At 42.8% G+C, this 14,566-nt stretch overlaps 1 protein-coding gene across 1 annotated transcript in view; it reads left to right on the top strand.

The window, feature by feature from the left end:
- Ccdc150 (coiled-coil domain containing 150) overlaps nt 1-14,566 on the top strand; it is an 88,549-nt gene that overhangs the window by 17,158 nt on the left and 56,825 nt on the right. Inside the window, exons 3-5 of the mRNA XM_036173407.1 lie at nt 4,524-4,744; nt 4,856-5,034; nt 7,177-7,245. Of these exons, the coding sequence (XP_036029300.1) occupies nt 4,524-4,744; nt 4,856-5,034; nt 7,177-7,245 (469 nt within the window). The remainder of the gene's footprint in view (nt 1-4,523; nt 4,745-4,855; nt 5,035-7,176; nt 7,246-14,566) is intronic.

The following is a 14,566-nucleotide window of genomic DNA, read 5'->3' on the forward strand; positions in this document are numbered from 1 at the left end:
CAGTGAGAGACTCTGTTTCAAAAGCTAGGGTAGAGATTGAGGAAGTCACCAAGTGTCAACCCCTAGCCTGTGCACACATGCGTGGCCAGTTGGGGTCATAGATGAATGCTGCTGCATTTTGTGTGGCTGCTGGGGTTCTGACTCAGGACGTGGGTTTTTCTCTTACAAGGCAGCACTTGACTTGGGGAGCCATGTCGCCAGGCCCCTCTGGATTGTCTTCTACACACAATTGTCTTTGGCAGACAGGACAGATTAATTTCTTTTCTGAGTTCGGTGCCTTTTATTTTATTGTTCTTCTCCAACTCTCTGCTGAATACTTGTGGTGAAATTAGACATCTTAGTCTTTACTCCATACCTTAGAGGAAAGCCTTCAGCGTTGAGGAACATTCATTCTATGTGTTGTTTATTGGCAACTTTTTACGAAGAATGTTGGGTTTGTCAGTTTTTACCCTGCAATTATTGAAACAATCATATGGTTTTTTCTTGTCAGTGCTTTGCAACAGAAGAGGAATAGGGCAAGCCAGCTAGGAAGGTTGAGCTGTTAGATTTGTGTTCCAGTTCCTCTATTCCCAGGGTGAAGCTGAGAGCAGACATTTGTGTTGTCCGCTCCAGCTTGCGAGAGCGTCTGTGTCTGGAGTCTCTGCTCTCGTTTGCACTGCACCCCTGATCCTGGGAAACTGTTTGGAAGCAGCTCCCATGTCCACCTCTTTATTTTTGGTGGTCTAGGGACATTCAGAAATGCAGAACCCCATCGAGTCCCAGAGCTAGGTGTTAAAGACATAGAGTGGGGACACTCGGGCCTGGACTCATCTCAGCAAGGATCTGTAGAACTGTAGCTGTCACCACATGAGGCTGGGGAAGACCAGGTGCTGTGCTCCCTACAGGCAGTTGGAACTCTGTGGTTTGTTTGCCTCATGACTTCCTGTCTTAGTCAGGGTTTCTATGGCTGTGAAGAGACACCACAACCAGGGCAACTCTTAGAAAGGAGAACATTTAATTGGGACTGGCTTACAGTTTCAGAGGTTTGGTCCATTATCATCATGGCAGGGACACATGCAGTCAGGCAGGCAGGGTGCTGGAGAAGAGCTGAGAGCTCTACATGTTGATCCACAGGCAGTAGAGAATGAACTGACTCCCACAATGAGCATAGCTTGAGCTTCTGACACCTCAAAGCCCATCCCTACAGTGACACACTTCCTCTGGAAAGGCCCAACCTACTCCAATGAGTCCACACCTCCTAATAGTGTCAGTCCCTATGGGCCAAGTATTCAAACACATGAGTCTATGGGGGCCATTCCTATTCAAACCACCACATTCCACTCCCTGGCTCCCATAGGCTTGTAACCATAACATAATGGAAAATGCATTTAGTCCAACTCCAAAGGTCCCCATAGTCTATCACAGTCTCAACAATGTTCAAAGGCCCAAAGTTCAAAGTCTCTTCATGTAATCTCTTAACTGTAATCCCCTGTAAAATCAAAATTAAAAAAAAAAATCCAACAGATCACCTACTTCCAACATAGGATATACACTACTGTTCCAAAATGGAGGAAAGGGAGTATAGTGAAGAAATACTGGACCAAAGCAAGACCAAAAACCAGCTCAGAAAACTCCAAACTTTGCATCTCCATGCCTGATGTCAAAATGCTCTTCAGATCTCCAGCTCCTTTCAGCTTTGTTGACTGCAACACACTTCTTTCTCCTGGCCTGGTTCCACTTCCTTGACAGGTATCTCATGACTCTGGCATCTCCAACATCTTGGGTTTCCAAGGCAATCCAGGCTTTACCTTCACAGGTTCACACAATGGCCTCTCTAGGCCTCCATGCAGGGACACCCCAACACATGGCTGGCCTCAGCAGCTTTACTTAGTTGAGGAGGAAGATTCCATGACCCCTGTCTTCCCATGACCTTTCTTCTATCCTTGACTCTAACGCCAAGACCAGATGGCCGAAGCTGCCAAGTTTTACTGCCTTTACTGGGGTGGGAACATGGTCCCCTTGCTCAAATGACATCTTCATCAACCTTTTGTTTTTGATGGTTTCCTTCACTGCCTAAACTAGGCCTTGCTGGAACTTGCTCTGTAGACCTTCTGAGTACTGGGATTAAAGATGTGCACCACCACACTGGACCTAAGCTGTTCTTTATATTCCATTTCCTAGTCTATTTATCACCTTGAACACAGGACTTAGCTTCTTTCCACTTCCTGGTGACCCTTTTCTCCTTAGTCTGTGCAGTTTGTATTTTAACTTACTTAGCTTGCTTCTTTTCATTCTAAATCTTCATTAGCGTTAACATGTTAGTTATTAACCCACATGACAGTCTATTCTAGGCTGTTTTGAGATTTACTCTACTAATGAATTAATACAAATTTCTTCACTTTAGCCTCAGGCAGACTCTTCTGACAAGGGCAAAAGCAGCCACATTCTTCACCAAAATATCACACACAAGAATCTCTCTCTAGGCAACATACTAAACTTCTCTGAAACCTCTTGAGCCAGATCCCACAGTTCAAATCACCCTCAGCACCACTGTCTTCTGTGTTTCCACTACTATGGCCCATTAAGCCCTACAGTGTTTAACTGCTTTTCTAATCCAAGCTCCCAAAGTCTACATTCTTCCAAAGAAAAGTGTGGTCAGTCCTATCACAGCGATACCCCAGTCCATGGTACCAACTTCTGTCTTGGTTAGGGTTTCTATTGCTGTGAAGACACCCCATGACCATGGCAACTGTTATAAAAGGAAAACATTTAGTTGGTACTGGCTTACAGTTTCAGAGGTTTGGTTCATTATCATCATTGTGAGAAAACATGGCAGCATGCAGGCAGGCATGGTGCTGGAGAAGGAGCTGAGAGTTCTACATCTTGATCTTCAGGCAGTAGGGAGTGAACCTACTCCCACACTGGGCATAGCTTGAACATTTGAGACCTCAAAGTTGCCTCCAAAGTGACATACTTCCTCCAACAAGGCCATACCTCCTAATAGTGCCGCTCCCTATAGGCCAAGCATTCAAACATATGAGTCTATGAGGCCCATACCTGTGGTGGTATTGTGTTCCCCAAAATATTGTGCACCCTAATAAATTTATCTGGGGTCAGAGAACAGACAGCCACTAGATACAGAGCCAAAAATGGTGGCTAGAAAGTGGGTCAGAGCAAGCCATAGCAGAAGCTGGGCGGTGGTGGTGCACGCCTTTAATCCCAGCACTTGGGAGGCAGAGCTAGGTGGATCTCTGTGTGTTCAAGGATACAGCCAGCATGGAGACACACCTTTAATCCCAGGGAGTGACAGCAGAAAGAGAAAGATATATAAGGCGTGAAGACCAGAAACTAGCAGCATTTGGCTGGTTAAGCATTTGGCTGGTTAAGCTTTTATGCTTTGGAGCAGCAGTTCAGCTGAGATTCATTTGGATGAGGACTCAGAAGTTTCCAGTCTGAGGAAACAGGATCAGCTGAGGAACTGGTGAGGTGAGGAAGCTGTGGCTTGTTCTGCTTCTCTGATCTTCCAGCATTCACCCCAATAACTGGCCTCAGGTTTGATTTTATTAATAAGAACTTTTAAGATTCCTGCTACACATACCTATTCAAACCACCACACTTCCCCATGCAAGGTAGCCAGGATCCAGGTCACTAAAGCATGTGCAGAGAAATCCCTTCAATGTAGAAAGCAGGAGCTGTGTTTTCTAGCCCCTGGTCTGCATCGACCTATAGGAGTATATGCTCTGGAAGTGCTTGCACTCCTGTTTACAACAGCCTGTTGGTGGTGTGATCTACAAAGACTCAAATGTCCCTCCCTGTCCACTGAGAGAGCTGGGAGAACTCGAATGCCCTGTGAAGAAGGACATTCGGCAATGAACTAGTTTCTCCTTAGGTACACTGGTAGTTGTAGGATAAGCTGGAGAGAGGGCTTGGGAAGTGCTGAGCTCCTTCTTAGGCTCCAGAGCCCCAATTGTTGGTCTTCTTAACTCACTTGTCAGCAGCAGTAGGAGAGGACACTGGCACACTCCTTTTAGGATCTTCTTCCTAGGCAATCAAGTCCTTGGCAGTGTGCATATTTCTAGAACTGTCATTTTGTTCTGTGGTCTAGAGGCATGTGTACTCTTAATCCCTTTGTTCATATGGCCAAGATAATTCAGGGGCCAAAGCTTTGGGAATGTAAGAGTTAGGGTGATATAGCCCACCTGCTTCTGTCCTTCTATCCTTAGGGAAAATTGGGAGTCAGAGATTTTGTTCTACTTGTTGAGTGCATGCCTTGGGTAGGGGTTGGATCTAACTGTGCCTCAGCCTTTTCTGAGCATCCAGTGTGGATATGTGGAAGAGTCTCATCTTATTCTTGACACTCTCTTAGAACTGGTCTGTGTTTAGTGCTCATTTCATGTGTTCTTGTCTGAAGAAGTCGGGAGCCTCAGGTTCTACCATGTTGATGTCACTGCCCTTCGAACTAGAGAGGCTGCATCGGCTCAAATGATTGTTTTCAGCACCATAGAAACTGCATGATGTAATGTTGTTTTGGGGTGCTTTTCCAGAGGTCATTTAGAAACTTCAAACTATTTCGGAGACCCTGCCAGCCAGAAAATCATTAGTCCTATCCCAAGTGAAGTAATTTGTCCAGAAAAACCAGGTATCTTATGGAAGAACTGTGAGTTTCTGGTAAATCGAATGTGCCGTTTGGAAAACCTCATCCAGTCCCTGAAGATGAGCATCGTCCGTCTGCAAACTGAGAAGGAGTCGGATCCACAGAAAACAGGTATGAAGGGAGAGGATGGCTGCAGAGAACTTGGTTCTGCAAGGGTGCTGGCCATCTCTGTGAGTCTGGACCCTTGCTCACTGTCTGCTCTGTCCTCTGGGCTGCACGTAGCTGTTTTGAAGCATCAGCTGAATGCCATCCAGGAGGAGCACTGCATGGACCTGCAGCTGCTGCGCCTGGAAGTGATGCATTTGCGCCAGCAGCTGAGAGATGTCAAGGAGGAGGATGACAAGGCACAGGATGAAGTGCAGAGACTGACTGCCACTCTGGAGATTGCCAACGAGACACAGGTTTGTGTTTAGTGTCCTCAAGTGTGGTTTCCCTGCTCCAGAGAGGCAGGGCTCCAGAAAACCGCGTTTCAAATGGGTGGTATGGCCCTGAAATTCTTGGCATTTGGAGTGTGTCTGCACTGATAACTTCCATCAGTGTGTGTTGTCAGTAAACCTCCTGCTGTGTATAAAAGATAGTGAGCATCTAAACTCTGTCCTCTTTCAGAGCTACATGGTAGTTGGGAGGTTAAGGCATAACATGACAAATTAAATAAGAAAAAGTCTAAGTAGAAAACACTGAGTGGACATTGCACAGCAAGACTGTACTCAGGCATGTTTGAGAGAAGGAGAATCTTGGCCAGTGTAGATCAGTCACCTTCAGACATGATACGCTTGATCTGAAGGCAAAGTGCTAAGGGCATCTCAGGGAACACATTCGCAGACAGCAAAGAGGACTGCTGTTTAGAAAGGGCACAAGCAGTGTTGTTCTGTCCCCATGGACCAGTCTAGTTTGATGAGAGTAATGGGGTTGAGGGAGGTCTCCTGTCCACAATCATCATGTGCTTGTCCTCCTCCATAACTAAGATTTTTCTGCTGGGTACCATTGGGTTACAATATCTAAACTCCAGCTTTACTGGAGTGAGAATTTGTGGGAAGTAAGCTGAGTACTAGCAAATTTCACATTGCAGAGCATCTAAAAATCAAGAATAGTTAACACTTTGGATAATCAGTGGGGAGTGATTAAGATTTTGATGTTCATGTAACGACAAGAGGGGAAACTAACTAGATATTACTATATACTGACTATGGGAGAGGAGACTAACTAGATGTGACTCTGTACTGACTATGGAGAGGAGATTGGTAGCAAAGAAACCAGTTTAGGTTCTTTTGCGGTGAGTTATGAGTCTGCATAGGTCAGAACTAGAATGGTGGCGTTTTGAAGGGAGAAGGGATATTTTATGAAAGATATTCTAGAATTGGGTACAGGGTAGAAACTGAAGGTAAAAAAAAAAAGAAAACCACAACTTGAGTCTTTATCTCTAGTATTATATCTACTTTATATCTAGTAATAATTGAAAAGTGAATTCCTAAGCATGAACAGCACTGAAACTGGTAGTGGTGGTGTATGTCTTCTTAAATACATCCCAGCACTTAAAACGCAGCTGTATCTCTATGAGTTCAAAGCCAGTTGATCTACATAGTGAGAAACTCTCTCTGTCTCTGTCTCTCTGTCTCTGGGTTAAGAGCACTGACTGCTCTTTCAGAGGACCCAGGTTTGATTCCCAGCACCCACATGGCAGTTCACAACTCTTGGTAACTCCAGTTCTAGGGGATCCAACACCCTCTTTTGGCCTCTGTGAGCACCAGACATGTACATGGTACACATATATACATGCAGGCCAAATCTTAGACACATAAAAATAAATCTTAAAAAAAAAAGTCCAATTGGCTGGGCAGTGGTGCTGCACGCTTTTAATCCCAACACTTGGGAGGCAGAGGCAGGCAGATCTCTGTGGGTTCGAGGCCAGCCTGGTCTCCAAAGCGAGTTCCAGGAAAGGTGCAAAGCTACACAGAGAAACTCTGTCTTAAAAAAAACAAAAAAACAAAACAAAACAAAAAAGTCCAATTGTGAGGACTGGAGTTTGGATCCCCTTGACCTACATGGATTCTAAAGCAGCAAGGCAGCCCTAACATTCAAAAGGCAAGAACAAGATCCCAGGAGCAAGCTGGCTAACCAGAATAGAGGATTCTAGGATGGCCGAGTTCAGGTGAGAGGCCCTTACTCAATGAGTAGTGCAGAGGGTAATCCATGGAGACACTCATTGTCATCTTTTGGCCTCCACATACATATGTACATGTGTGCACACACATATGTACCCATACATACACATGCATATGCATACATGTGCATACACATTTACCCATACATACATGTGCATATGCATACATGTGCATAAACACATTTACCCATACATACATACACATGCATATGCACATATTTATACACACATTTTATTTTTGCACACACATGCAAAGAATAAATAGCACTTATAAGCTGCTGGGGCAGGGGGTGGCGAGGAGACTGAATTTGACTGGATACACCCAGAGACAGTTTCTTCCTGTCATTTCAGGTTACTAGATCTTTCCTCCTTCTCTTTCTAGAAGAATGCAGCTGTTATTGAGAAGGAGCTGAAGACCACAAAGCGTAAAATGAACCTTAAAATTCAAGAGGTAAGAGAAGTTAGATGTTGAAGAGTGTTGGGATTGCAAGGGGAGATCAAGGAAGTGTAAAGTGAAAAGAATCTTTTGAAGAAGAAGCCATGTCCCTGTGTGAACACTTAAAACATACCACACAGAGCTGAAGCGCGTGTCTGCTCTCAGTTGCCTGAAGATGTTCTCGTGTGTGAAAACTGCCCTGAAACCGGAACAACAACAACAAAAACCCAACAAACCCCTCTGAGCCGGTCAGAACCAGCCACTAAGTATGGTGGCCCAGCGGCTGTTGTTAAGTAAAACCTTCACCTTTGTGTGGCATTTTAATATAAGTTATGTTAAGATGAAAACGCTACACTTCCTCTTTTACCTTGAAACCTTCCCGTCAGCTTAACTGTTCAGGATTCTAGGAGTGGCTACGAAAAGCAGGTGAATTAGTTGTGGGTCTCAGTGTTGGTTTCGTCTATGCAGAAGGAAGCTCCTCCGAGGCTTTAGAGATGCGCTGATCTGGGTATAAGATAAGTCACTGGACTGTTTCACTCTGTCCCGTAAGCAGTGTACAGGGTTCTTCACTATGACCTGACTAACCCCAGGTTCTCAGCCCCAGTGATGGCACCTCTACTCTCTGGTTTTGTGTGTCAACTATAACAAGCTGGAGTCATCAGAGGAAGGAGCCTCAGTGGAGGAAATGCCTCCATGAGATCCAGCTGTAAGGCATTTTCTCATTTAGTGATCAATGTGGGGAGGGGGAGGGGAGGAGAGGGGAGGAGAGGGGGAGGGCCCAGCCCCCAGCCCATTGTCGGTGGTTCAATCCCTGGGCTGTGGTCCTGGGTTCCATAAGAAAGCAGGCTGAACAAGCCATGTTGAACAGGCCAGTAAACAGCACCACTCCATGGCCTCTGCATCAGTTCCTGCCCTGTTTGAGTTCTGTCCTGACTTCCTTTGTTGATGAACAGCAATATGGAAATCTAAGATGAACAAACCCTTTCCTCCCCAACTTGCTTTTTAGTCATGGTGTTTCATCACAGTATTAGTAATCCTAACTAAAACAAGCCTATATTTTTATTTCATTGTATCAGTTCTGTTCTGTAGAGAACCCTGACTAATTTGGCCCTTTTTAGATATTTTTTAAATTTTCATTAACATTTTTTTTTTCATTTATTTTACATACCAACCACAGTTTCCCCTTCCTCCTCTCCTCTTGCCCTCCTTCCTCTCCTCTTGCCCTCCCCATCCACTCCTCTGTCTCCATTCAGAAAGGGGCAGGTCTCTCATGGCCTGGAACGGATAGGGATAGTGATGGAAGAGATGTCTTGATGGGGTGGGGCATTTCCGGGTTAGGGAGAAACCTGGTACCAGGGAAACCCCCAGGAATCCACAAGGATGACCCCGGCTAAGACTCCTAGCAGTAGTGGAGAGGGAGCCTGAACTGGCCGTCTACTGTGATCAGATTGGTGACTACCCTAATTGTCATCAGAGAGCCTTTTAGATATCTTAAACTTTAATAGTTTTTGGTTTATAGAAAAGTTATGCAGAAAGTATGTACCCACTCTCTAAACTCCCATTTTCCTAACATTATACTAGAGTAGTAGTTTAGCCACAATTTATGAAATGATACTGATGTCACTAAAGTCAATAGTTGACATTAGAATTCACTTTCTGTACTGTAGATTTCTATGAATTTTAACAAATACATCATGCCATGTACCTACCATTCCAGGATCAAGCACAAAGTTTCACTGCCCTAAAAATGCCTGTACTCTACACACGAACTTGCCCCTTCTGCTAGCCCCTTGGTAAGACTGATCTTTGCACTGTGGATATGGTTTGGGTATAGTTGAGATCATCCTTTTGGATTGTACATTTAAAGTTTCTTCATGTTTTCCCAAGGCAGATAGTTCATCCCTTTTCATTTTTGAATGGTAATGTATTACATGTAGCACTGTTTCCTCATCCATTCACCTATCAGAGAACACCCAGGCATCTTACAGATTTGTATGGACATAGATTTCCACTTATTGGCTTGCACTGCCATCCATGGCCATGGTGGTATTTGGGCCCAGGCTGCTTCTGAGGACCATGTCAGGGTCCATGGTCCTATAGAGGCTGGGATCTGTGATGATGACCATGGCCCTTGTTGCCACCAAGCCACACAGATGCCTGGGTTCCCGGTCACCACCTGTGGCCAAGTTGGATTCTGAGGGACATGTTGCTGCCAGGACCATGCCAACCTCAGTGGCCTGCCCCTCACCTGAGAGGAGTATCCCAGCATCCTGGATTGAACAACTCAGCTGCCACCCAGGCACACTTCCAGGGCTTAGAGTAGGTACACCCCAACATCTACTCCCTCTGTGACCTGCTGTAGTGTGTGTGAAGGCACTGATCCTGGGGACTCCTAACTGCAGAATCTCCATGACTAGGGGCAACAGCAGGACATTGGAGAAGAATGTCAGTGGGGGTCCAGTATTGATGGTGTACCAAAGTCAGAGGTTTTGAACCTGACCAACTCATCACACAATGAACATTTGCAAGTAAAGAGGTCAAGCTTGTCTTTATTCCTTAAGGCTGGATAACAGGATGTTTGCCCAAAGGTGTGGTTACCAGGTGTTTTGAGAACTAAGGAGGTGTTTGCACTTGTTTGTACTTTGAACCATGATGTCCTTGAGAGGGGGAGGTCTTTTGCCCCCCCCACTTGTTTTGGGTATAAAAAGACTGTGAGTAATAAACTCAGGGCAACTCTGATATTGACTCAAAGCCCTCCTGAACCTAGTCTGTGTCTCTATCTATTTCTTTTACATGTATGTCTCATCTCTGTTTTTCATCTATTATTTCTCAATCCTCACTCCTCTCTTCAAGACTGTTGGACAGGCTGAGTGGGTCCTAGCAGTAAAGCTGTTTGGACAAAAGGGTGAAATGCATGACACTCAGCAGTCCCAGTGCCACTAAGATGAATAAAGAGGCCATATTGTGAAATCCAAGAATCCAAAAGTCAATAAAAAAAATATTTCCACTCATTTGGGTAAATAACCTCAGAGTATAGTTGCTGGGTTGTAATGCAAGTCATATTTAGCTTTATTAGGAACTACCAACCCATCTTACAATCTAGTGAGACCATTTTGCATTTCTAACATTGAAGATAAGAATCTTTGTTGCTGTATATTCTCCTCAGTGTTTGGTGTCAGTGTCTTGAAGTTTTGACATTCTAATAGATGTGTAGTTTATCTTGTTCTAAGTTGAATGCCCCAATGATACATGATGGGAGAATTTTTTCGTATACTTGTTTTCTTATGTATATCTCTATTGGTGAAGTATATTTTAGATTTTCTCATAATTGAATCTTCTTAGTTTTGAGTTTGTTACTTTGTATATTTTGGGTCTGATTTGAAGATATCCTGTAAATGGACATTTCCAGTCCCAATTGCCTGTTCCCAAATAACAAACTCAGAGCCTTAATATTACTTATAAATACTTGGCCAATAGCTCAGGCTTGTTACTAAATAGTTCTTACAACTTAAATTAACTCATTTGTATTAATCTATGTATTGCCTCATGCTTCAAGGCTTTACCTGACCTCTGGTATGTTTTGCTTCCTGGGTGGCTGGAAGGAGTCTCCTCTCTCCTCCCTTTTCTTCTCATCATCCTTAGTTTGGTCACCCTACCTATACATCCTTTCAGGCCAATCAGCATTTTATTAAACCATTTTGAGTGACAAATCTTTACAGTGTACCAAGAGGATTATTCCACAGCATTTCTCCCTTTTTGTCTAATTAAAAAGAAAGGTCTTAACTATATACAACAAAAACAGTTATCAAGTAAATTACAGTTACAATATTCAATCTATTTGTATTTGGTAAATGTAGAGAAAATACTCTATTATCTATCTTATCTTTGTGAGTCCAAAGTTTTGTACCTCATTTGTCTTTTATTATAACTAAAGAAAAACTACAAGTATCTAGTCTCCAACTCTATCAAAGACTCCAGAAGGATGAAATGTTACCTAATGACAGGGATATCAGGCTGCCTGGATAGTTACCCAAAGTTTCTCTGTAACGTTGAGGCATCCAACTCTGTCCTACAGGCCTAGCGTATCTGACAGACTTTCCTGTGAAGGAGGGAGTTCTGAAGGACTGTCCTGTCTTGTCTTGGCAGAGTTCAGCAGTCACCTTTCTTGTGTCCTGCTGGTCCAGTTTGGACAGTAACTGCCAGCAATTGAGGCAAGGTCAGTCTCTTTGCCTACATGGTTAGCTTTTGCCATAAAGAAAACAAACTCCATATGGAGTTTCTTTGATGCCCATCATCCTCTTTGAAGTAATTAGTGCTTCCAGGAGCAGATGTGTCTTGTTGTTGAGCAAAGTCTAAGTTCTTAAAACATATTAAATGCCATATTCTATAGTTCTTCAAGTGTTTGAAGATTGCCCATTTATCTGAGATATAGTTCTGTATGACCTTGAAAACTTAACTAACATGACTATAAGTTTGCTATTATATCTCAAATATTATTAAAGACCAGCCTTAATAATCTTCTTCCCAGGGGCCCAGAAGAGAAGCTATGAGTGGCGAGAATTATTTTTGGGAAATGAATCTCAGTACACCAAATTCTTAGTCAGTCCACTTTGTTCCTCTGGGATAAGATCCTATCTACACAGCTACAGTTCTGTACTCAAGCCTAGCTCCTTTCTTGCCTGATTTCTCTCTACCTTTATCTGCTGTCCCCTCTAAGTTCTATCTTAATTCTTTCATCTTAGTTCTGCCCCATCTTGGTCCTTCTCATCTCATTCTTACTCATCTTGTTCTTCCCCATCTGGCTCTTCCTCATCTTCCATCTCATTCTTGTAGTTCTCCATCTAGTTTCCCAGTCAGGATCCTTTCAGGTCAAAATCCTAAAAGTCCTCCTTAAGTCTCTGAGGTTTACAGTTATAAACTCATGCAATAGCAATGCTCTAGCCAAAGCTTGGTCACCAGGCCTGAATTCTCACAGGGTCATAAAGGCAGACAAGAGTCTTCCTCAGGCAGTGACCATCAGGCTTTCTTTTATAACCCAAAAGGAGAGTGGTAAAGGAGGAGGTCAACTAAGGGCTAAAATTGGTTAATATATCAGAAAAATGTGCTCAAACTACATTCCTAGAGGTGGTTAGGTAAATGTTAGGAGTCCATAATGTTAGTATAAATACCACTGAGGCTGTATAAGAGAGGAGGGTCTGGGCTTAATTTACCTTAATTCAGAAGATCGTTTGACCTTGGATACTTGATAGGTATTTCAGATAAAATACATGGTTATGAGTTCTTGGAAGCATACATAGCATACAAGAAAATTATTGCAGCAATCAGCTAATATATATACTAAAGCTAAAATATCAAGACTTCTTAAGCCATGGCTTGACCTTTGGAAAAGTCCTTGACCTTCCCAAGTAGTGGCTTTTGTGATAATAGCTGAATTCCATTACATTTTCCTGCTGCTTGCAGCAATTACAGATGACTACTAATCTGTATTTCTTAATTATATATTACATTTTTAAATGACCTGCATAAATGTAATGCCCTAAACCAAAGTAGAAATATACATACAGTATAACAAAAATAACTTTAAATTTATACCAATAAACTAAAATTCATACCAATGTAAAATATGTAAGATTAAGTTGTTTCTTGGATTAAAGTAAATTCAAAAATCCACCCTTTTATCCTGTCATTTCTATATCCCCACTTTTTCTTTTCAGAACAAGATCCCTGAATGTAATCTCCTTTAACTTTTTTCCTGACCATTATCCATAACAGCTTGTAACCAACCTCCCTAAATGGTAACAAACATTCATAATTTATATTGGGGAATTGGGCATAGTTCTCTAGACTACTTCCTGATGATTGGGGGATACTATTAAGGGAAGGCTGAGAAAATTTAAGATTATGGTCAAGTCCTGACTGGAGAATTCTGTGAGGTTAGATCATTTCAGCCAGCATCCTTGAAGCTGTTCTGGATGCAGAACTTGGAGGAAACTGCAACAGAGGTGCTCTGAAATGTTGGATCATCTGGGCCATTCACTCCCATTGGAGATTTTTTAGGGGGTCTTCCTCAATCAGACCTGATTTTTCTTAACCCAGAATGAATCCAGAGCCTCTCATTTCCTGTGGAAGTAAAAGCATAACCTCTTTCCCAAAGTAACATATCTTTTTATTTACACTTTGAAGTCAAGATATTTTTAAAATATACAGGTTGGTTTAATCTATCAGCTTTTATAATCAAATGTCTCTCAGCAGTTATCATTTGTTCATTAACCATCAAAATTTAAAGGCAACATAATAATATACAGTATCTAGATTCTGTATTTTCCATCTTTACATGGCTTATTATATTTTTTATTACTCTATTTCTTTTTTAAGGACTTTCTTTGCCCTCTTTCTTTTCTCTCCCAAGCCTACGTGTATTTTTTAATACACTGTGACCCATTTAGAGGGTCTTTTTGTCTGAATCTGTCCTCATTGTGCATCTGTATCTTTTGCTGACCACACAAGTCTTTAAACTGCTAAGTAGAGTGGCTAGGACCAAAGCAGCTGCTTTGACGGCTAACTCTGCCCTGCTTGGTTCCCTGAGAGCCTAGTCTCATGGCAGAAGTACACTTGCCACCATCTCTGGGAGCCATGTTTACTGCCCAACTCTGGGAAGTTTCTGAGTCTATGCTGTCACTGAGCAGTGTGTCTCCCACTGCTCATAAACACCATTAAACTATTTGGAAGTAGAGCTTCTCAAAAGAGCCACCCATTTTTGCCCCTAGCATAGAGCCAGAAAGCTGACTTTTAAAGGAGCTGTGCCTCTGCTCAATGCCAGCAAACAGAGCCTACTGGAGAAAAGGCAGCTACCAAAGAAGCTGTGCTTGACTCTATTCTTGTGTGTCTAGAATCTTTTTTAAAGCTTTGTCAGGTTTTATGTGTAAATTCCGGCCACATGTTGGAACATCATATGTAAACAGATGTTTTCTATCCTGACCACCCAGACTCAAATAACCGACTCAGAAGCTGAATATGAATTATGAATGCTCAGCCAATAGCTCAGGCTTGTTACTGGCTAACTCTTACATTTTAAATTAACCCAGATTTCTTACTTATGCTCTGGCATGTGGAGGTACCTTTATTGCCATGGCATGTTCATCTCCTGTTGGAGATGTCTCTCTGCCTACCCTTCTTCCCATCGTCCTTAGTTTGGTTACCCCACCTATACTTCCTGCCTGGATACTAGCCAATCAGCATTTTATTAAACCAAATTGAGTGACAGATCTGTACAAGAGAATTATTCCACAGCAGTACTCTATAAAGATTTATGTGCTAACAGCTAGATCTCCAGTGG

The sequence above is a fragment of the Onychomys torridus genome, chromosome 23 (assembly GCF_903995425.1).
Source record: "Onychomys torridus chromosome 23, mOncTor1.1, whole genome shotgun sequence".
NCBI lineage: Eukaryota > Metazoa > Chordata > Mammalia > Rodentia > Cricetidae > Onychomys > Onychomys torridus.